We start from the raw sequence: 22,739 nt of genomic DNA on the forward strand, positions 1-22,739 counted from the left end.
GTTGCCATACCAGGCGATGATGCTCTCGATGGTGCAGCTGTAAAACCTTTTGAGGATCTAGTGACCCATGACAAATTTTTTCAGTATCCTGAGGGGGAAAAGGTGTTGTTGTGCCCTCTTCACGACTGTCTTGGTGTGTTTGGGCCATGATAGTTTGTTGGTGATGTGGACACCAAGGAACTTGAAACTCGGGACCCACTCCACTACAGCCCTGTCGATGTGAATGGGGGCATGTTCGGCCCTCCTTTTCCTGTAGTCCACAATCAGCTCCTTTGTCTTCCTCATGTTGAGGGAGAGGTTGTTGTCCTGGCACTACACTGCCAGGTCTCGGACCTCCTCCCTATAGGCTGTCTCATCGTTGTCAGTGATCAGGCCTACCATTGTTGTGTCGTCAGCTAACTTAATGATGGTTTTGGAGTCGTGCTTGGCTACGCTGTCGTGGGTAAATAGGGAGTACAGGAGGGGACTAAGCACGCACACCTGAGGGGCCCCCGTGTTGAGGATCAGCGTGCCAGATGTGTTGTTGCCATCCCTTACCACCTGAGGGCGGTCCGTCAGGAAGTCCAGGATCCAGTTGCAGAGGGAGGTGTTTAGTCCCAGGGTCCTTAGCTTGGTGATGAGCCTTCAAATCAAATCAAACCGTATTTGTCACATGCGGCAAATACAAGTGTAGGCATTACCGTGAAATGCTTACTTAAAACCCCTTAACCAACATTGCAGTTAAGAAGAGTTAAGAAAATATTTACCAAATAAAGTTTAAAAAATATATATAATAATAACAATAATAATAAAAAGTAACACAATAACATAGCAATAACGAGGCTATATACAGGTTAGTTGAGGTCATTTGTACATGTAGGTAGGGGTGAAGTGACTATGCATAGATAATAAACAGCGTGTAGCAGCAGTGTACAAACAAATGGGGGGTGGGGGGGGTCAGTGTAATTGTTCATTAGTCTTATGGCTTGGGGGTAGAAGCTGTTAAGGAGCCTTTTGTACCTGGCGCTCTGGTACCACTTGCCGTGCGGCAGCAGAGTAAACAGTCTATGACTTGGGTGACTGGAGTCTCTGACAATTTTATGGGCTTTCCTCTGACACCGCCTAGTATATAGGTCCTGGATGGCAGAAAGCTTGGCCCCAGTGATGTACTGGGCCGTAAACACTACCCTATGTAGCGCCTTACGGTCAGATGCTGAGCAGTTGCCATACCAGGCGGTGATGCAACTGGTTATGATGCTCTCGATGGTGCAGCTGTAAAACTTTTTGAGGATCTGGGGACCCATGCCAAATCTTTTAAGTCTCCTGAGGTGGAAAAGGTTTTCTCATGCCCTCTTCACGACTGTCTTGGTGTGTTTCGACCATGATAGTTTGTTGTTGATGTGGACACCAAGGAACTTGAAAATCTCACCCGCTCCACTACAGCCCCGTTGATATTAATGGGGGCCTGTTTGGCCCACCTTTTCCTGTAGTCCATGATCAGTCCACACTGCCAGTTCTCTGACCTCCTCCGAGTCATGACTGAACGACGACGCGGATAGTATAGAGCTGGCAGGATTTTCAATTCACCGGCAGAACAGAGAAGCTACGTCTGGTAAGACGAGGGGTCGGGGTGTGTGTCTTTTTATCAATAACAGCTGGTGCGCGACTTTAGACTACCTTTACTCCACACACAGAGATGCGTACAAAGCTCTCCCCCACCCTCCATTTGGCAAATCTGACCGTAATTCTATCCTCTTGATTCCTGCTTACAAGCTAAAACTAAAGCAGGAAATACCAGTGACTCGCTCAATACGGAAGTGGTCAGATGATGCAATGCTACACTACAGGACTGTTTTGCGAGCACAGACTGGAATATGTTCCGGGATTCATCCAATGGCATTGAGGAGTATACCACCTCAGTCATCGGCTTCATCAATAAGTTGTCATGTCTTCACTATTTGTGATGTCATGCTATTTTCAAATCGATTACCTAACGTTTAATTATTTGATTAAATGAATCAGGCAATAACTAACTCATTTGGAATCCGGGGCACCACGGAAGCATTAGTTTATAGAGAGGGCTATCTCCCGAATCAACTCTTAAAGATCTGAAGATCTTTTATATCAATAGCAGTCAATCATTAATTATTCTTTGCCTTCTATCAGTCTCATCTGAAAGTCGTAAAATTCTTGGTTATCTGCTCGAACCCTAATATAAATTATGATTCAGCGATGTGCAAATTGGCTTAATTATTTATTTACTAACTAATCAAATCACAGACATACAGAAAATACACAGTACATTGGGTTGCTACATGATACAACTAAAAAGTCCCTAGTGGAAGAAACCGATATGACGGCTTGGTAGACAAAAGAAAAGGGGTGTGCAGTTCAAGAGCGGGAAACTCATAGAGGAAAATGACACTCATAGAAATTGCTAACGCTTTACATGAACGACTGCTCATTTGAAAATAAATTGCAATTTATATTTACGCCCGTACGTCGTTGTTGTCTTCTCTGTTGGAATCCAGTCCGTCTGCTGGAGAGTGTCGACAGAAAAGCCTCTGGTTGCGTTTCCCCGAAGATCAAAGTGTTTCATGGATGTTAGAATGGGTACTTCAGAGTACCATTCGGAAATGTTCTCATAGATAAATGTTTCGGCAGTTGACTGTGTTCTTGTCCCAGATTTACGTAATTTCTAACTTCAGACTAGTTATTAGTGTCGTCTAGAATTTCTCACTTATTCAGTAGTGAATTGATAGTCTCAGAGTTTAACCATATCCAGCCTTGTAGCCAATGCTCCACGTGGGATGGTTTTCTAGTCTTATAGTTTCTAGAGGTCTTAACCTCTATGGGCTAGGTGGGACGCCCACCTACTCAACAGCCAGTTGAATCCTGTGGCGCGTTATTCAAATACCTTAGAAATGCTATTACTTCAATTTTTCAAAAATATGACTATTTTACACCATTTTAAAGATAAGACTCTCCTTAATCTAACCACACTGTCCGATTTCAAAAAGGCTTTACAACGAAAGCAAAACATTAGATTATGTCAGCAGAGTACCCAGCCAGAAATAATCAGACACCCATTTTTCAAGCTAGCATATAATGTCACATAAACCCAAACCACAGCTAAATGTAGCACTAACCTTTGATGATCTTCATCAGATGACAACCCTAGGACATTATGTTATACAATACATGCATGTTTTGTTCAATCAAGTTCATATTTATATCAAAAACCAGCTTTTTACATTAGCATGTGACTAGCATGTGACTAGCATTCCCACCGAACACTGCCGGTGAATTTACTAAATTACTCACGATAAACGTTCACAAAAAGCATAACAATTATTTTAAGAATTATAGATACAGAACTCCTCTATGCACTCTATGTCCGATTTTAAAATAGCTTTTCGGTGAAAGCACATTTTGCAATATTCTCAGTAGATAGCCTGGCATCACAGGGCTAGCTATTTAGACACCCAGCAAGTTTAGCACTCATCAAAGTCAGATTTACTATAAGAAAAATGTTATTACCTTTGTTGTCTTCGTCAGAATGCACTCCCAGGACTTCTACTTCAATAATTAACAAATGTTGGTTTGGTCCAAAATAATTCATCGTTATATCCAAACAGCGGCGTTTTGTTCGTGCGTTCAAGACACTATCCTAAAGGGTAAAATAGGGTGGCAAGCATGGCGCAATTCGTGACAAAAAAATTCGAAATATTCCATTACCGTACTTCGAAGCATGTCAACCGCTGTTTAAAATCAATTTTAAAGCCATTTTTCTCATAAAAAAGCGATAATATTCCGACCGGGAATCTGCGTTTAGGTAAACAGACAAAGGAAAAGAAAGCATTCGGTCGAAGCGGGCACGCGCCTAAGCCCATAGTACTCTGAGTGGCCACTTGCCAAAAGCGATAAAGTGTTTCAGCCAGAGCCTGCCTCGATATCGTTCAGCTTTTTCCCGGGCTCTGAGACCCTATGGAAGCCGTAGGAAGTGTCACGTTATTGCACAGATCCTGAGTCTTCAATAAAAAGAGCCAAGATGAAACACTACTTCTCAGACAGGCCACTTCCTGCTTGAAATCTTCTCAGGTTTTGGCCTGCCATATGAGTTCTGTTATACTCACAGACACCATTCAAACAGTTTTAGAAACTTTAGGGTGTTTTCTATCCAAAGCCAATAATTATATGCATATTCTAGTTACTGGGCAGGAGTAGTAACCAGATTAAATCAGGTACGTTTTTTATCCGGCTGTGTCAATACTGCCCCCTAGCCCTAACAGGTTAACCATTCGAGACGTCCGGCTTACCGTGTGTCTCTTTGGCACCTTGTAGTTTTAACTACTTCACACACCAGCGTCACCCGGCATGTTTTGGTCTTAGAAATTCAACCATTTGCAACCTTAGCTTACACCGGGGTTTGCGTGGTCTGGTGTGAATTTCATCAGGAGTGGGTTTTATACGTTTCAGTAGAAAATGGCTGTTCCATGAAGCCAAATGTGATGTCTGGGCTCATGGGGGTGTGGCCACTGACTAGTTCATCTTCATATGAAAATCCATAGTCTTGTTTAGAAGGTTAATATCACATTACATCTTTTCACAAATAGTTTCATGTTTATTCACATACTTTTCACAATATTTAGATGTAAACCTGACAGCTGGGAAATATACACTTTAACCTCTATGGGCTAGGTGGGACGCTAGCGTGCCACCCGTGGTGCACTCCATCAACAGCAGGTGCATTTCAAGAGCGGCAAATTTGAATCCAAATAAATGTCAAAATTCTAATTTTTCAAACATACAACTATTTTACACCCTTTGAAAGATAAACATCTCCTTAATCTAACCACGTTTTACGATTTCAAAAAGGTTTTACGGCGAAAGCATAAATTTAGAGTATGTTAGGACAGTACATTTACAAGAGTTGTGTGTAATGTTTTGTCAATTCAAAGACAGGGTCACCAAAACCATAAAACCAGCTAAAATGATGCACTAACCTTTTACAATCTCCATCAGATGACACTCCTAGGACATTATGTTAGACAATGCATGCATTTTTAGTTCTATCAAGTTCATATTTATATCCAAAAACAGCGTTTTACTATGGCATTGATGTTGAGGAAATCGTTTCCCTCCAATAACCGGCAGTCAAGTCAGCGTCACAAATTAAATAATTAAAATTAGAAAACATTGGTAAAATATTATATTGTCATTTAAAGAATTATAGATTTACATCTCTTGAACGCAATCAACTTGCCAGATTTAAAAATAACCTTACTGGGAAATCACACTTTGCAATAATCTGAGCACTGCGCCCAGAAAAATACGCGTTGCGATACAGACTAGACGTCATGTTGGGGAGATCTAAAATCGAAAATACTATGTAAATAATCCATTACCTTTGATTCTCTTCATCAGATGTCACTTCCAGGTATCACAGGTCCATAACGAATGTAGTTTTGTTCAAAAAAGCTCATCATTTATGTCCAAAAATCTCCGTCTTGTTAGCACATGATCTAAGCCAGCCGGACTTCTCGTCATGAACGAGGGGAAAAAATATATTTACGTTCGTTCAAACATGTCAAACGTTGTATAGCATAAATCATTAGGGCCTTTTTTAACCAGAACATGAATAATATTCAAGGTGGACGAATGCATACTCTTTTATAACGTATTGGAACGAGGGTACCCAACATGAACTCGCGCGCCAGGTGTCTAATGGGCCATCATCGTTCCATGGCTCTTGTTCGGTCAGATCTCCCTCCAGAAGACTCAAAACACTTTGTAAAGGCTGGTGACATCTAGTGGAAGCAATAGGAAGTGCCAAAATATTCCTCAGCCCCTGCGTTTTTCAATGGGATAGGTTTAAAGGTAATACAACACATCAGGTATCCACTTCCTGTCAGAAAATGTCTCAGGGTTTTGCCTGCCAAATGAGTTCTGTTATACTCACAGACACCATTCAAACAGTTTTAGAAAATGTAGGGTGTTTTCTATCCATATGTAATAAGTATATGCATATTCTAGTTACTGGGTAGGAGTGGTAACCAGATTAAATCGGGTATGTTTTTTTATCCAGCCGTGTCAATACTGCCCCCTAGCCCTAACAGGTTAAGAGATACCGTTATGTGTGTTTCCTGTCCTTCATGAGATCACCAAATGAAACACACTCGTCATAACTGTCCCTTAAGTGTCCAGGGACCATTCATCACTAAGTATTGAACGCTGAGCTGTAGTCAATGAACAACATTCTCACATAGGTGTTCCTTTTGTCCAGGTGGGATAGGGCAGTGTGGAATGCGATTGAGATTGTGACATCTGTGGATTTGTTGGGGCGATATGCGAATTGGAGTGGGTCTAGGGTTTCTGAGATGATGGTGTTGATATGAGCCATGACCAGCCTTTCAAAGCACTTCATGGCTACCGACGTGAGTGCTACAGGATAATATCATGCCATCCGTCTTTGAGTTGAAGCTGAAGCACAGCTGGGTCATGCAGCAAGACAATCATCCAAAACACACATTCAAGTCAACATGAAAATGGCTAAAAAGTAACACATTTGAAGTTTTGGAATGGCCTAGTGAAAGTCCAGACTTAATCCCAATTGAGAGGTTGTGGCATGACTTTAAATGAGCAGTTCATGCTTGAAAACCCACAAATCTCTGTTCGGCATGGAAGAGTGGGCCAAAATTCCTCCACAGCGATGTGAGAGACTGCTCAACAACTACAGGAAGTGTTGTTTTTGCAGTTTAAGATGGCTCCACCAGTTATTGAGTGTAAGGGGGCAATTGGTTTTTCACACAGGGACATTGGGTGTTGCATAACTTTGTTTATGAAATAAGTATGTCATTGTTCACTTAAGTTCCCTTTATCTAATATTAGGTTTTGGTTGAAGATCTGATAACATTCAGTATCAAAAATATGCAAAAGTAGAGAGAATTAGAAAGGTGAAAATATTGTTTCACAGCACTGTACATGCTTATTCAATCATTCCAGGAATAAGTCTGATGACAAGATCTCCATGGTCAGGCCATGTTAGAGAGCATTCTTTACCCACACTGGGTCACCCCGTCCTAGGGAGTTTGTATGAGGGCCTCGTACTGCCACCCTGCCTGGTCCTCCCACCCTTAGAGGCGCGTAATGAGGGCTCCTGCTCTGCTGTTGACTGGAGAGATAGACGGGATGATTCACACAGCAGATTAAATGATCCTTGGTTCCCCAGCAAGCAGCTAAAGGTGATGGGAATAAGATGTGCCTGCTGATTCTCGGTTTGCAGGCAGGGAGGTAAACATCACTTCTCCGATGTCTTTCAGCACACCTCATTAGAACACACACACATGCATATATATATATACACACACACACACACACACACACACACACACACACACACACACACACACACACACACACCAGCCAAACAGTGGTAAAAACATGTTGATCTTCTTTCAAATTCAACTTTCACCAACCAGGCAGCTTTAGATGCTGAGCACAGAGCAGTGCAACCTCCATAGACAAACATTGGCATTAGAATGGCCCGTAATGAAGAGTGACTTTTAACTTGGCACCATCATAGGATGCCACCTTTCCTAAAAGTCAGTTCGTCAAATGTCTGCCCTTCTAGAGCTTCCCCGGTCAACTGTAAGTGCTGTTATTGTGAAGTGAAAACGTCTAGGAGCAACAACGGTGCAGCCACGAAGTGGTAGGCCATACAAGATCACAGAACAGGACCGCCAAGTGCTGATGCGCATTGCACGTTAAAATCGTCTGTCATCGGTTCCAACACTCACTACCGAGTTCCAAACTGCCTCTGGAAGCAATGTCAGCATAAGAACAATACGTCAGGAGCTTTATGAAATGGGTTTCCATGGCTGAGTAGCCTGCACACAAACCTAAGATCACCATGTGCAATGCCAAACGTCGTCCAACATCAGTGCCCGACCTCACTAATGCTCGTGGCTGAATGGAATCAAGTCCCTGCAGCAATTTTCCAACATCTGGTGGAAAGCCTTCCCAGATGAGTAGAGGCTGTTACAGCAGCGAAGGGGGGGACCAACTCCATATTAATGCCCATGATTTCGGAATGAGATGTTCAACGAGCAGGTGTCCACATACTTTTGGTCATGTAGTGTACGTCAGGCTTCTATCATTATCTAAGGTTCTCAGGTGATCTTAGATAGACCCACCTCCCATGCAGCAGATACTCATGGGTCAATAATATTCAAACAGATACGTGGAGATTCTGTTGATATCAACTCAAGTAGCCTGTGTTTGTACAGTATGTGTGTATGTCAACTAACCTGTGTGTGTTACAGTAACTGTGTGTCTGTGTGTTCCAGAGCCACAGTGAGGAAGGGCATGTCATTCACTACAGCGAGGCCCAGTGACTCAGCCTTATGGGACATCGCCCTGGAGTCTGGCAGAGGGGGCGCAAACACCATCTCCGCCGTGTGTCAGAGGAAAACAACCACCACCAGGAAAAGGTGTGTGTTCAAGAATGAGATGGGTTCCTAACCAACCTCTACTGAATTCAAAAAAATGAAACTACAAATGGTTCTGAACATCTTATTCATTACAAAACTGAATGATTGCCAAATTTCTAGAAGCCCTACATTTTCCGCTTTCTTAAATGGCCTTCCTCTGTCCTGTTACTACTGACTGATATAAGTAGTGTACAATTGTTGATGCACAGCACGTGTCCAAAGACAAGGGTAGAAGAAACAAACAGGTTGTTTGTTATAGATTTTTTTACCTTTTTTTAACCTTTTTTTTACCTTTACTTAACTAGACAAGTCAGTTAAGAACAAATTCTTATTAACAATGACAGCCTAGGAACAGTGGGTTAACTGCTTTGTTCAGGGGCAGAACGACAGATTTTTATCTGTCAGCTTGGGGATTCGATCCACCAACCTTTCGGTTACTGGCTCAACGCTCTAACCACTAGGCTACCTGCCGCCCCATCTGTTAAAATAGGAAGAAGGAAGAAATTGCAAATCTAGAATTTTGATTGAGGAAGAAAACTATTGAATTTCATCAGTTGCCTTGTTGGTGTGGTCATGGCATCTTTGCGACAGCCTGTTATTGTATGAAGCAGGTCTATGTTACATTGTGATGAATCACTCTCATTGTAAATAGACTGAAGGGACTATTCAAATAACTCATTAGGGAACTATTTTAACGGATACAGTATATGTGACATAGTTATTTGCTTTAGGCAGTAATTCCCCTGATTTACATTAGATATATTATGGGACCCAGTGATTTCCCTGGTCAGGTGAGGTCATGCGGTCAGGAAAAAACTCTGGGCCCTAGTTATAATCTTATGCAATGGTTTCCCGGACAGAGATCTAGCCTAGTGCTGACTAAAAAAGCATTCCCCAATGAAGAATATTAATTGAAATGGACTATACGACTAATCTTTGACCTGGGAAACCAGCCCTATAAATACAAGGAAAAACATACAGTAGTTGACAATGCAAATCAGTTGTTTGTAATACTCTGAGATTATGATGACATTAGTAAGAACGTTAGTATTCCTGCTGTCTACCACAGTGGGGGAGGGATCAACTGGGTTAATATGAACACTTTAAAACCCTCAAACTCAACTCTGGACCTCGAAGCCTGTTCCACTGCCTTTTTTCATTGTTCCCCTCTAGTCAGGGCCTTCTTTAGATCTGGGATACCAGGTGGGTGCAATTCATTATCAAGTAGAACACAAAACTAGCAGGCTCCGGACCTCGTAGGGCAGGTATTCCCAGGGGTACGCGCAATGTTGTCGGGTGTACGCCAAATAAAAATGTGATTCACGTTTTTTTTTAAATAAATTTATAAACAGTACATTTATATTTTCCAACGGGGCTATACATTTGTGTGAGATTTTTTCTCTCGCCTGAGTAGCCTAGTTTCACTGCCAAAAATAAAATGTAACCATCTAGTGTTTAGCGAAATAATACAATGTCAAATACAGGTAGCCTAGTTAAATAATGAACTACCAATCATATTAACCGTTACTCTCTCACGGTAAACCTTCACTCTTGCGCAGACATTTAGAAACTAAACATGACAAGCCACAGGAGTTTTTTGAGCGAGAGTAAAGACGACTTTTGAGTAGTAAGACATGTATAAAAGCAACAGATACTATTAATAAGAAAGGGCTAGAAGCATCTTATATTGTGAGCTACCGAGTGGTAATGGCTGGGACAATGCTGGGAGAAAAGTAAAAAAAAAATATACAAACAATTACTTCATTAAACAACACTGTTTCACGACGCATCAGTGACATGGCAGGAGATGTTTGGAAACAATTACTGCTTTGCGTACATGCTAGTGAATTATATGTGTTACAGTTGGATGAGTCAGTAGATGTGGCGGGCCTGGCACAGCTCCTGGTATATGTCCATTACATTTATGGGGGGGGGGGTCAATTAAGGAGGACAATACGAGAGGATATTTTTAAAGTACTGGACAGCTTTTTGACATCAAATTGACTTTGGTGGTCAAGATGTGTTGGTATCTGTACTGATGGCGCAAAAGCCATGACAGGGAGACATAGTGGAGTGGTAACGCGCGTGGAAGCAGTTGCTCCCGACGCCACTTGGGTACACTGCAGCATCCACCGAGAGGCTCTTGCTGCCAAGGGAATGCCTGACAGCTTGAAAGACACTACAATGAAAATTGTTATCTTTGTTAAAGCAAGGCCCCTGAACTCTCGTGTATTTTCTGCGTTATGCAATGATATGGGCAGCGACCATGTAACGCTTTTACAACATACAGATGTGCGCTGGTTGTCAAGTGGCAAAGAATTGACCCGTTTTTTTAAATTGAGAGATGAGCTTAAAGTTTTCTTTACTGACCATAATTTTCACTTGTCTGACCGCTTGCATGATGATGAGTTTCTCACACGACTGGCCTATCTGGGTGATGTTTTTTCTCACCTGCATGATCTGAATCTAGGATTACAGGCACTCTCCGCAACTACACTCAATGTGCAGGACAACATTGAAGCTGTGATTAAGAAGTTGGAGCTCTTTTCTGTCTGTATGAACTCGGACAACACACAAGTCTTTCCGTCATTGTATGATTTTTAGTGTGCAATTGAACTCAAGCTGACGGACAATGTCAAATGTGATATAGAGAAGCAACTGAGTGAGCTGAGTATGCAATTACGCAGGTATTTTCCCAAAACGGATGACACAAAATACTGGAGTCTTTATCCCTTTCATGCCCTGCCTACACTTACCAATATCTGAACAAGAGATCCTCATTAAAATTGCAGCAAGCGGTTCTGTGAAAATTTAATTTAATCAGAAACCATTGCCAGATTTCTGGATAGGGCTGCGCTCAGAGTTTCTTGCCTTGGCAAATGACACTGATGCCCTTTGCAACCACGTACCTATTTGAGAGTGGGTTCTCGGCCCTCACTAGCATGACAACTAAATACAGGCACAGACTGTGTGTGGAAAATGAATAAGACTGAGACTCTCTCCAATACAACCCAACATTGCAGAGTTATGTGCATCTTTTAAAGCACACCCTTCTCATTAACCTGTGGTGAGTTATTCACCATTTTTTATGAACAAATAAGGTTTTATATGTAAGGTGGCTAAATAAAGAGCAAAATCGAATAGTGTGTGTGTGTGTGTGTGGCAGGGTTTAAATGATGGCAACAAAAAAAAACATTTGAGAGTGCACTGACCCTGGTGCTAGAGGGGGTACGCAGCTGGAGGTTGAATGTTTGAAGGGGTACAGGACTATAAAACGTTTGCGAACCACTATCATAGGGAAGGAGTTGAATACCTCTGGTTTAGATTATTTCTTCATGATGTGATCTTGTAATCCCCCATCTTTATATCAGACACATCTTGTTATTGACAACTCATGTCCATTTGTCAATTGTTATTTTGTCATTAAAGGCATTTGATCTATGTACTCAAGTGATGTACACAAGTCACTGCTGCCAATAGATTTGAGTTGCTATATTATTAATGTATGTATTTAATTGAAAACATTCGGAAAAGTTGGCACCATACTGTATATGACACTTCATTTTTTTCTCATGGACACATGAAGAATTGCAACAGGCCAGGTAACGTGATGTTTTACAGATGCACATCTACAGTATTTATTGGTGGACTAGACATGTTGGCTTTAGAGGACAGCATCACGCGTCACATTATCAAAAATGGAACGTCAACATGGAACATTGTGTGCTGCTATCACAGCACTACCTGATCCAGATGGCAAAACAAACCTCTGCCCAGCAACCTCCCAGCACTTGCTCTCCCCCTCAGGCAAACACACACACACACACTCCAACCCGGCTCAGCATGCCGCCTGTCCGACCCACTTATCTGTAATCATCAGTAATCATCAGTGCGTTATCCGGGCTTAAGCACTGGCTGGCGTGCTCCAGGGAAGATTAGGAGCCCAGATATTCCAAGTCCCAGCAGTGGTATTAACTAGTGAATAACCAGTGAACACCCAGGCTGGTGGACAGAGGTTTCCACCCCCCCCCCATGCACCCACTCTGGAACTGATGATAGGAAGCTTTACAGGCTGTGACCACCAAAGCCCTCAAAGAGGGAAATTTTCCACTTTTTTCAACTCCATTCCTGTCTAGTAGTAATTGTGTGGAATCATGGTGAAAATGGTCCCAATGAACCACCAAGAATCCTGTCCAATCACTTTTTTTGAGAAAGAAGTGAATGTAGAGCAAAGCTATCTAGAGGTCCTATCTGAGTGTTAGAGATGCTGTCAAGGCTCTGACTGGTTTAAAAATCCTTAGGAGTCGAATGAGTTACCTGTGCGGCCATCAAAATCCATCCGTTTAAGATAGAGATATCAGTTTTTTTATGGGCTGCGTCTCAATCCACCACATCCGCCCAGGTCGGCCTTCAGATACGCTGCTGTTTGTCAGACCAGGAGACCGGTCTTCTCACAAAAACGTCTGTAGTGTCTGAATGGTTTTGCCTAAAGGCAAATATGATCACTCTATGGAAAGATGAGACTCTCACGAACACGATGGTAATCCCCCGGGACTCGTCTGAAGGTAACCTGGTACCGGAAGTATGGAAGTAGTTTTATACCAACAAATAAAACGGGATAAATATGTGTCCCAAATAAAATATATTTCCTGAGCTTTCTTATATCTCCTAGATATAGGACAGACACTTCAAACCCTATTTTGCCATTTGTGAATGTGTTATTCAATGTGTTTCTATGGGCTATAGTAGTAAAGGCAAAATTATATATTTTCTTTTTTTTTTTATTCTTATTTTATACATACAGGGGTCCTAAAATTCTAAATCAAATAGCTGAATGGTATGACCGTTGAAGTGACGTTGATATCTGCTAGGTTGGAGGAACATGAACAACTATGATACCCAAACTATGACTGTCAACACTTACCTACACAACAGTATAACCAAAGTGTATGTTAGAACGGGATCGTTTTATAATAACACTGGGACTTTGAATGTGCATGTTAGATCTTGTTGATTGCAGCATTCATGTCCATTCATGAGCTGTGAAACATTGTATTGAATGCTTTTGTGAAAATCATTAGAATGCAGAATGGGAATGTAACTCTATTCCAGGATTGTCAGGGGTCTGTTGGAGGTATTGCAGCTTGACTTTGAGACCAAGGAGTTGACTGATCAACAATCAGAGAGCCAGATGATCACATGGCGTTTTGAAACAGGAAACATCAAGGATGTCGGCGTCATGAGGATCTATACCACTCAGAGAGACTACGTGGGTCTGGCACCACTGGTCATGGTGAGGAGTGTGTGTGTGTGTCAAATCAAATGTTATTTGTCACATGCGCCGAATACAACAGGTGTAATGTGTGTGTGTGTGTGTGTGTGTGTGTGTGTGTGTGTGTGTGTGTGTGTGTGTGTGTGTGTGTGTGTGCTCGAGTGTGTGCGTGCATGGGTGGCATTTTATTACTATGTGTGCATGCACATCTTTGTGTATGCCAGTTTGTATGGCACAGCAGCAGCTGCATTAACAGTAACACCACCATTGTATTCGCCCCGCAGCTTAACTGTGAGTTGAATTAAACTCCCCTGGACGTGCAATTAAGTGTAGGCTGGGTGTACCATCATTTTACCTCTATTGTTCTCTCATCGGGTTTGATGTTTTATGGAGGCGATAAAGGAACAATAAAGCGTGTGTGTAAATGATTGGGAGAGCCCTGGAGAGGGGATGTCAGGGGGGTGTCGATGTGTTAATTGTTGTACGGCTGAGTGCCAGCTCCCTTGGCCTCTAGCTTTGATCAATTCTGTCCCAGGTCACACTCTCCCTCAGTCAGTGTTAATGAATTTGACGTTCATTGAGAGGATCAAACGGCTCCAACCTAGCAGGTAGGAATGAACCATCTTTTTAATGAAGCCACAATGCATATTGATTTATAAAATGTCTCCCTAAGTATGTACTAAGTACAGATCTGGATTGTCAGAAGACACTAATACCACCTGCGTACTTGTGACCGAAATCAAGCACACTTCCATTACGTTTGTCAGTACTTTACACATTCACAGCAGTGTTTGCTTCAGTATAGTAGGTTTGTACCAATAGTCAGTTAGGTTTGGGTGACTTTCAGAGGCAGAACTAGAGCTTGCCCTTTCTGAATCGCGGTCAGCAGCTGTTGTGCTGTGCTGCTGAGTTTAGAACGGCTGACAGGCTGCCCTGCAACATCTGTCGAGTGCTTCAGTTAAATCTACACCAGGCCAGCCACTGTTTCCACCCCTACAACTCCTAGATTAGGAAGACATTTTATTAGAGAGCACCACGGCCAGAAAACTGTTTTGAATCAATGTTCAAAGAGAGGTTATGGAGCTATAAGAGAGATTTCATCAGCCGTGGATCAACGTTGACTTGTCTATTCATGTTGAGAACTTATACCTAACAGTTAAACACAATAAACAGTACAAGGGAATGTGTGTGCATGTGACTGTGTGTGGGCATGCATTGGTGCATGCATGTGTATGTACAGTACATGCCAATTTTTGTATGTATTTGTGTGATAATCTGCCTGCCTCACACGGTCACTCTGTCCTGTCTTGCCCCCTGTAGGACAGTGACGTGCTGAACACAGCTGTTCTGACTGCTAAGAAGGTGTCTGTCCCAGTCAGGACTCTGGCTGTGGAGTCTGACGGCTCCGTCACTGATGTCACCAACTACACCAACTGCAGGTCCACTGATGAAAACGTGCTGAAGGTACAGCATTGGAACCCCTGTTTCAATATTCACTGTTTCCCTATGTTGCAAGATAACAAGACAAGACCTGAGAGAGTGAGAGACTCTGAATACCCCATATACTCATAAACAAATCAATATTGTTAACCAGTTTGTAATAGGCTGTCCCCGTATACTATTATTTTGGGTCTTCCATATTGCTAATTTAGCTGCCCCTAACTCAAAATTAAGCAAAATAACTACACCCCTTCGACTAAACCTATACTTAAGCCAAAATATAAACAGTTGGGAAGAGAACCTCTCCCAAAGCTGAGAACCAAGAAGTGATCAGGTCAATCATCCCGACCAACCTGGGACACTGTAAAAACAGATGTGCCAGAGTTTGACTCAGCACAGAATGGACACCCTTCCCCAACTGTCGGATCCAGATGTACCAGATGCATATTGGTGGCTATGGCTCCATGTATTATCCTCCATTGGAGGTCAGCTATCCTCTTTTCAATAGGCAGTTTGTGAAAAAGAGGCTCTTCAAAAAGCCACATCCCTGGTGGCATGCCGGCTTACGGGACTTGACAAGAACTCTCCAAGCCTGCATAACAGACTCATAAAATGGAGTCAGGCCAGGCAAATCACCCCCCTCCAGCTTTAAGAGGAAAAGGTGCTTGTCTAAGCCCAAACAGCCCGCTCTCCTCATCATTGTGTAGGCTGTGTCCAGCTATAACCGTCACTGTACAACAGTCTCTGGGCTGCTTGAAACCGGAAAGCCATGATCCTGGAAGAAATGTCCACCAGGCCTTTCCCATCCTCATGCAGTGGCAGGTACAGGGCTGCAGCTTTAATCCAGTGTTGTCCAGACCAGAAGAAATTGACAAGGGTCTTCTGAAGCTCTTGTATCAGACCCCCCGGTGGCTGTAAAATCATTAGTCTGAGCCACAGGGTAGAGGCAGCAAGGTTATTAGCTACCAGCACCCTTCCCCTATAAGACAGCTGGGGTAGCACCCATTTCCACCTTGACAGTCTGGCACACACTTTCTCCACTACACCCTCCCAAAACATGACATCATGTAACAACTTAACATTAAAATTCCAGTAACATGATGACCTTCGTGGACAGGACAAGTGAATATCAACAGTAACAATATGGTGATCAGAGAAACCCACAGGAGTAATATCACACCTTCCAACCCTACGACAGTAGTGCTCAGATACATACAACCTGTCTAACCTTGCTGCACTGACACAACCTTCATTAACTTTTAGCCATGTGTACTGCCTAACTTTTGCATTCCTTACTCTCCACACATCAGAAAGCTCAAACTCAGTTAATAGACCAGACAGGCAAGTGGCTGACCGCAGGTGAGGTTCTTCAGCGGTGCGGTCAACAGTAAAATCCACTGTACAGTTCCAGTCCCCCCCTAAAACCATACACCCCTCTTGGTCACACTGTCTTAAGGTTTCCTTTATTTTATCAAATACAGCAATACACTCTGTACCCTCATTAGGAGCATAAACATAAAAAAAACGAATAAAAAACCCATAACATCCACCTTGACCAATAAAACCCGTCCCTTGACAATCTCTGTTGTAGATACCACATTCACCCCTAAGCCTGAGGAAAACAAAATTGCCACCCCAGCACTGAAATTAGTACCATGACTGAGTATATGCTGCCCCTCCCACCACATACCCCAGTCAACCTCATTAGCCTCATCACTATGTGTCTCCTGTAGAAAAACTACATTAAGCCTTTTCTGTTTTATTACTTCTAATACCCAAGCCCTCTTATTCCTGTCCCTTCCCCCATTAATATTGAGAGAACCTACCCTCAGTACCTCCATATAGAAAAGAGAAAGGAAAAGCAGAAGAAACCACAAAGAAACCAAAGAGAAAAAAGACACCCTATGAGTCATCATCATCATCATTGTTATAATTTTCTCTTAACCTGACCACGTTTCCCACTACCTTTTGCTGCTGGGACAGCAGTAACACATTTCCTCAAGCGAAAACGCTTCTTCTCACTCAACTGGTCTAACCCCACCATCTTCTGTAACATCACAGCTGACCTCACAAACTTATCAATATCCAAAAAATCTGCCAATTTGACAGATTTCCCAAAAGTCTGATTCAGGAACCCATTTACCTCCTCTAGATTGTAAATTGAGTCGTCACCAGCTGCTATCTTATCAATAGAGATATCCTTATCCTGATCCTCCTCAACTGAGGCCACAGACCACTGACTCCCTTCTACCACATCCCTCTCAACACTCCCCACTTGCACCCAATCACTCGTATCAGGCATCTCCTCCACTACCTGGGAGACTAGCCCCACCTGCACCCCCTCCTGTACCCCATTACTCATAGTGGGCATCTCCTCCACTACCTGGGAGATTAGCTCCACATGAACCCCCTCATGTACCCCAGCACTCGTACTGGGCACCTCCTCACCAGTCTGAGGAAATGGCTCTTCAGATCCATCCTTACCTTCTACAACAATATTTTTCTGCTGCATAACATTTCCCTCTGGTACAAGTTGCAACTCCGTGCCCTCAACACTGACAACTTGTTCCTCAGCAACAGGTGCTTGTGGCTGCTCTACCGCTGTCGTCCTACCTCTCCCTACATCAGTGGGCCCAGGCGTTACGAGACCACCTGCGCCCCTCCCTCTGCCTTCTCCCTTTTCGGGCAAGCATGTCGCTTATGACCAACATCCCCACACTCAAAACACTGTTGACTACCCGTACTAGCATAAGCCATATACAATCTGTTGTCATACTTGACTTTAAACGATAACTCCAAAGTCTGCTCCGGTGAGTCCAAAAACATAAACACCTGTCGCTTAAACGACATTACCTGTTTCAAAGCCGGGTGTTTGCAACCCAACGGGACAATCTTAATTGAACTTGCAAACTTCCCAAACTGCAATAACTCGCGCTCCAATAGCTCATTGGGAATAAACAGAGCGGTACATTCGAAATCGTTACCCGTGTTGACGGAGAAAAAAGCGGCATAACTTGAATAAACATTCCTTTAAGATGTACGCCATGCTCAACCATACGATCAACAAGGCGCACTTTAAGAAAAACCACCACCGCTTTATTCATCCGTGACGCATAAGCAACATTCTCATATCCTACCTTCTCTCCCACGGCGACCAGAAACTCCTCCACAGTGACAGTAGCTTCAGTAACACACCTAAAGCCGTGTCGAAGTGACAGGGACGGCGTCCCCATGTGGGTCGCCATCCCCGCCAAAACCAGGGTAATTTCGACACGAAAAACAATATACTTAATTTTACCACAACAACTAAATAAAAATAATGATAACCTTAATCATGCATAGGAAGAAAAAAAAAATAGCACCAAAAAAAGGAAGCGTAAAAGAAAACCCAAGATATCTAACTCTACACAACACTCGCACTCACACACACAATTCCCAGCATGCACGAAACACTCCCAGCATGCAGAGAGAAAGAGAGCGAGAGAGAGAGCCGGGCAGGTCTTTTCAAGGTTAGCCCTGGAACTTTATCCAGTTTCTTTCATATCACTCTCTCTAAGAGTGACCCCTCTTAGAGTAAAGCACCTTACTGGGTCAGGGTAAAGGATGATCCCCGAACATGGATACATTTCTATACACATAAACACAGATAGAGTAAGATGGTTCAACAGCATGCTCTTTCTCTCTTCTCTCTCTCGGCACTTAGATGGATAAGCCTACAGTATGTGACTATGGGCACAGGGACCTCACGTTTGATAGAACTCTTGCTAACCACTTAAATAACTCCACATGGAGAGGTTGTGTTCTTTAACTCAACCTCCCCCTGCCCCCCCCCCCCTCCCCCCAGGTGTCAGATCGTTGTGACTATGTGTTTGTGAACGGGAAGGAGACGAGGGGGAGGATGAGGACGGTGCTCAACTTCACCTACAGCTACCTGAGCGCCCAGCTGGAGATGAGTGTGTGGATGCCCAGCCTCCCCCTGGTCATCGACGTGGCTGACCCCGAGCTCAGCCAGATCAAGGGCTGGAGGGTCCCGGTGGCCGCTGGCAACAAGAGGTATGGTTTTGTTTGTTTACAACTCTCCACATATTGATGTTGGCAGAGCTTTCGTCTTGGTCAATGCTATTTTAAAGCCACAGTACAGAATGGGAGAGCTGATGCCATGACCTGCTGGAGTTTGGCATTCATTACATTTTAAAGAAGGATTTGATCAATTGTGAGTTGCACAAACGTCATAACAAATCATCACAAGAGCTACTGGTAGTGGCCCACTGCATAGTGACAAAGGATGAAATCAAAGAACATTAAATGTAAGTAGGATTTCACAGAGCTATACCCAGAATCCTAAACCCCTAAACCACAAAATAGTGTTTGTTTACCAGCCTCATAAACTAGAGCTGTGCTGTTCAGACAGATAGATGAATTCATAAATGCAAGAAGTACAGTAAGTACTATGACAGAGAGGGTACGGAATGGAAATCTCCGAGCTTACCAGCCTTGCCTAATGCATATTACAGAGAGACTCTATAATAATCAACTATAATCACATCACTGTTAGTTACATAAGTGTGTTATGCCCTGTAGATGGGACTGTATAGACATGCTCTCAGGAAACAGGTCAGTAGGGTCTCTCTCAATACTGAGTGCCGTACCGCTGCCTGGTTCTCACTCAATACACTGACGTGGATGGATGGATTGTGTAGGGTGTTGTTGTTTTTCTCTGGAGATATCTTAACCTGGTTATGGGTGGTGTCAGAGCCAGCTACCCAAGCCCATTTAACCCTCAGTTATTTTTGCAGACGTCTGTCAGTTAGTGGTTTAAGTATACTTAAGCAATAAGGCCCTAGGGAGGGTGGTAATATGGCCAATATCGTCTCATATACACACGGGTGGGTGGTTGGGTTGAGCCAATTAGCACCCAGTATCAAAACTACCCGGTTTACACAATTTATACAATTATGTTTTGTCTTGCATTACTCTGGTCATAGCCATAAATCCCCTGTGTCTCTGTGTGTGTGTGTTTCAGGACCAGCTGGGACAGTGAGGAAGAGGAGGAGATGAGGAAGGGCAGGGGCTGCATGCTACAGTACCAACACACTGTGGTTAGGGTGCTCACACCCTTTGTAGCCGAGCCGTCGGACCCAGCTCCAGACCCCATGGCAGGGAAAGTGGGGGGGGCTCTGGAGAGTTTCCTGGGGACAGACTGGCAGGTGGATGTCACCAGGCTGGTGCGTTACTCTTTCAGGGTGAGAGACCCAGCTATAGCCAGACTACAGGCTGGGACTGTACTGCAGGGACGCTCGGCAGGGACCACGACTCTACAGGTAATGTGTGTGTGTTTGCATGTGTGTATACGTGTGTACATACAATGCCTTCAGAAGGTATTCACACCCTTGATTTTGTCCACATTTTGGTGTGTTACAGCCTGCCTTTAAAATGGATTCAATGGATATTTTGTGTCACCGGCCTACACATAATACCCCATAATGTCAAAGTGGAATTATGTGTTTTTTTGTATTATTACACATTTAATTGAAATGAAAAGCTGAAATGTCTTGAGTCAATAAGTATTCAAACCCTTTGTCATGGCAAGCCTAAATAAGTTCAGGAGTAAAAAAGGGGTTAACAAGTCACATAATAAATTGCATGGACAATGTGTGCAATAATAGTGTTTAACCTCTATCAGGATCAGTAACTCTACCTACATGTATATATTACCTCAACTAACCGGTGCCCCCTCTCATTGACTCTCATTGTACCAATACCCCCTGTATATAGTCTCACTATTTTTATTTTACTGCTGCTCATTAATTACATGTTACTTTTGTTTCTTTGTTTCTTTTTCCTTTCCGTATTGTTTAAAACTGCATTGTTGGTTAGGGGCTCGTAAGTAAGCATTTCACTGTAAGGTCTACACCTGTTGTATTTGGCGCATGTGGCTAATACAATTTGATTTGATTTGAAAGGAACAAGAACATTTTCCAGCACATAGACATATCTGATATGGGCAGAAAGCTTAAATTGTTGTTAATCTTACTGCACTGTCTAGTTTACAGTAACTATTACAGTGAAAGAATAGCTTGCTATTGTTTGATGAGAGTGCACAGTTATGAACTTGAAAATGTATTAATAAACCAATTAGGCACATTTGGGCAGACATGATACAACATTTTGAGCAGAAATACAATGGTGCATTGGATCAGTCTAACATGTTGCACATACAATGCTGCCATCTAGTGGCCAAAATCTAAATTGCGCCAAAGCTGGAATAATACATTGCGGCCTTTCTCTTGAATTTCAAAGATGATTATAAAAAATGAATTATTTGTATTATCTTTTACCAGATCTAATGTATTATATTCTCCTACATTAATTTCACATTTACACAAACTTCAAAGTGTTTCCTTTCAAATGGTATCAAGAATATGCATATCCTTGCTTCAGGTCCTGAGCTACAGGCAATTAGATTTGGGTATGTCATTTTAGGCGAAAATTGAAAAAAAGAGTCCGATCCTATGAACTTGATTTTTGAATGACTACCTCATCTCTGTGCCCAACACATACAGTTATCTGTAAGGTCCCTCAATGGTGAAGTTATTCATTACACTTTGGATGGTGTATAAATACACCCAGTCACTGCAAAAATAGAGACGTCCTTCCTAACTCAGTTGCCAGAGAGGCCAATGGTGATGGATGGATCAACAACATTGTAGTTACTCCACAATACTAACCTAAATGGCAGATTGAAACTAAGGAAGCCTGTATAGAAAAAACATATTCCAAAACATGCATACTGTTTGCAATAAGGCACCAAAGTAAAACTTCAAAAAATGTGGCAGCTTTATGTCCTGAATACAACGTGTTATGTTTGGGGCAAACACAACACATCACTGAGTACCACTCTTCATATTTTCAAGCAGGGTGGTGGCTGCATCATGTTATGGGAATACTTGTCATAGGCAAGAACTAGGGAGTTTTTTTTAATCATAAAAAGAAATGTAATAGAGCTAAGCACAAGCCAAATCCTAGAGGAAACCTGGTTCAGTCTGCTTTCCAACAGACACTGGGAGACAAATTCACCTTTCAGCAGGACAATAACCTAAAACATGAGGCCAAATATACACTGCCGTTGCTTACCAAGACAACATTGAATGTTTCTCAGTGGCCTAATTGAATCCCAATTTGTAATTCAACAAAATGTGGAAAAAGTCAATGTTTTGAATACTTTCTGAAGGCACTGTATGCGTCTGTGTATATACTAATGTGTGTGTATGATGTTGCAGGTGATTTCTCCTCTGTCTGACTTAATCCTGGCTGAGCGGATGGTCAGGGTTCTGGATGACAAAGTGAGCGTGACAGAGCTGGGAGTGCAGCTGGTCTCTGGCCTCTCTCTGTCCCTCCAGCTCAGCTCAGGGAGCAACAGGGCCATCGTTGCCATGGCTACCACACAGGAAGTCATGCAGAAACCCAAACAGGTAACTAGCTGTAAAATAAAACCTGTATCAAACCTATTATGCAAAAATATAGAACTTCCAATATAATACTTTTTCCAAAGAACA

General features: G+C 42.7%; 1 protein-coding gene across 2 annotated transcripts in view; it reads left to right on the forward strand.

Moving 5' to 3' along the window:
• LOC106563162 (transmembrane protein 132D) overlaps nt 1–22,739 on the forward strand; it is a 53,427-nt gene that overhangs the window by 27,301 nt on the left and 3,387 nt on the right. For both annotated transcript variants that reach the window (XM_014128438.3, XM_082958146.1), the window contains exons 3-8: nt 8,328–8,471; nt 13,584–13,764; nt 15,064–15,207; nt 19,028–19,236; nt 20,207–20,504; nt 22,464–22,655. In XM_014128438.3, the coding sequence (XP_013983913.1) occupies nt 8,328–8,471; nt 13,584–13,764; nt 15,064–15,207; nt 19,028–19,236; nt 20,207–20,504; nt 22,464–22,655 (1,168 nt within the window). The remainder of the gene's footprint in view (nt 1–8,327; nt 8,472–13,583; nt 13,765–15,063; nt 15,208–19,027; nt 19,237–20,206; nt 20,505–22,463; nt 22,656–22,739) is intronic.

This window comes from Salmo salar, chromosome 11 (genome assembly GCF_965601325.2).
Source record: "Salmo salar chromosome 11, fSalSal1, whole genome shotgun sequence".
Lineage (NCBI taxonomy): Eukaryota > Metazoa > Chordata > Actinopteri > Salmoniformes > Salmonidae > Salmo > Salmo salar.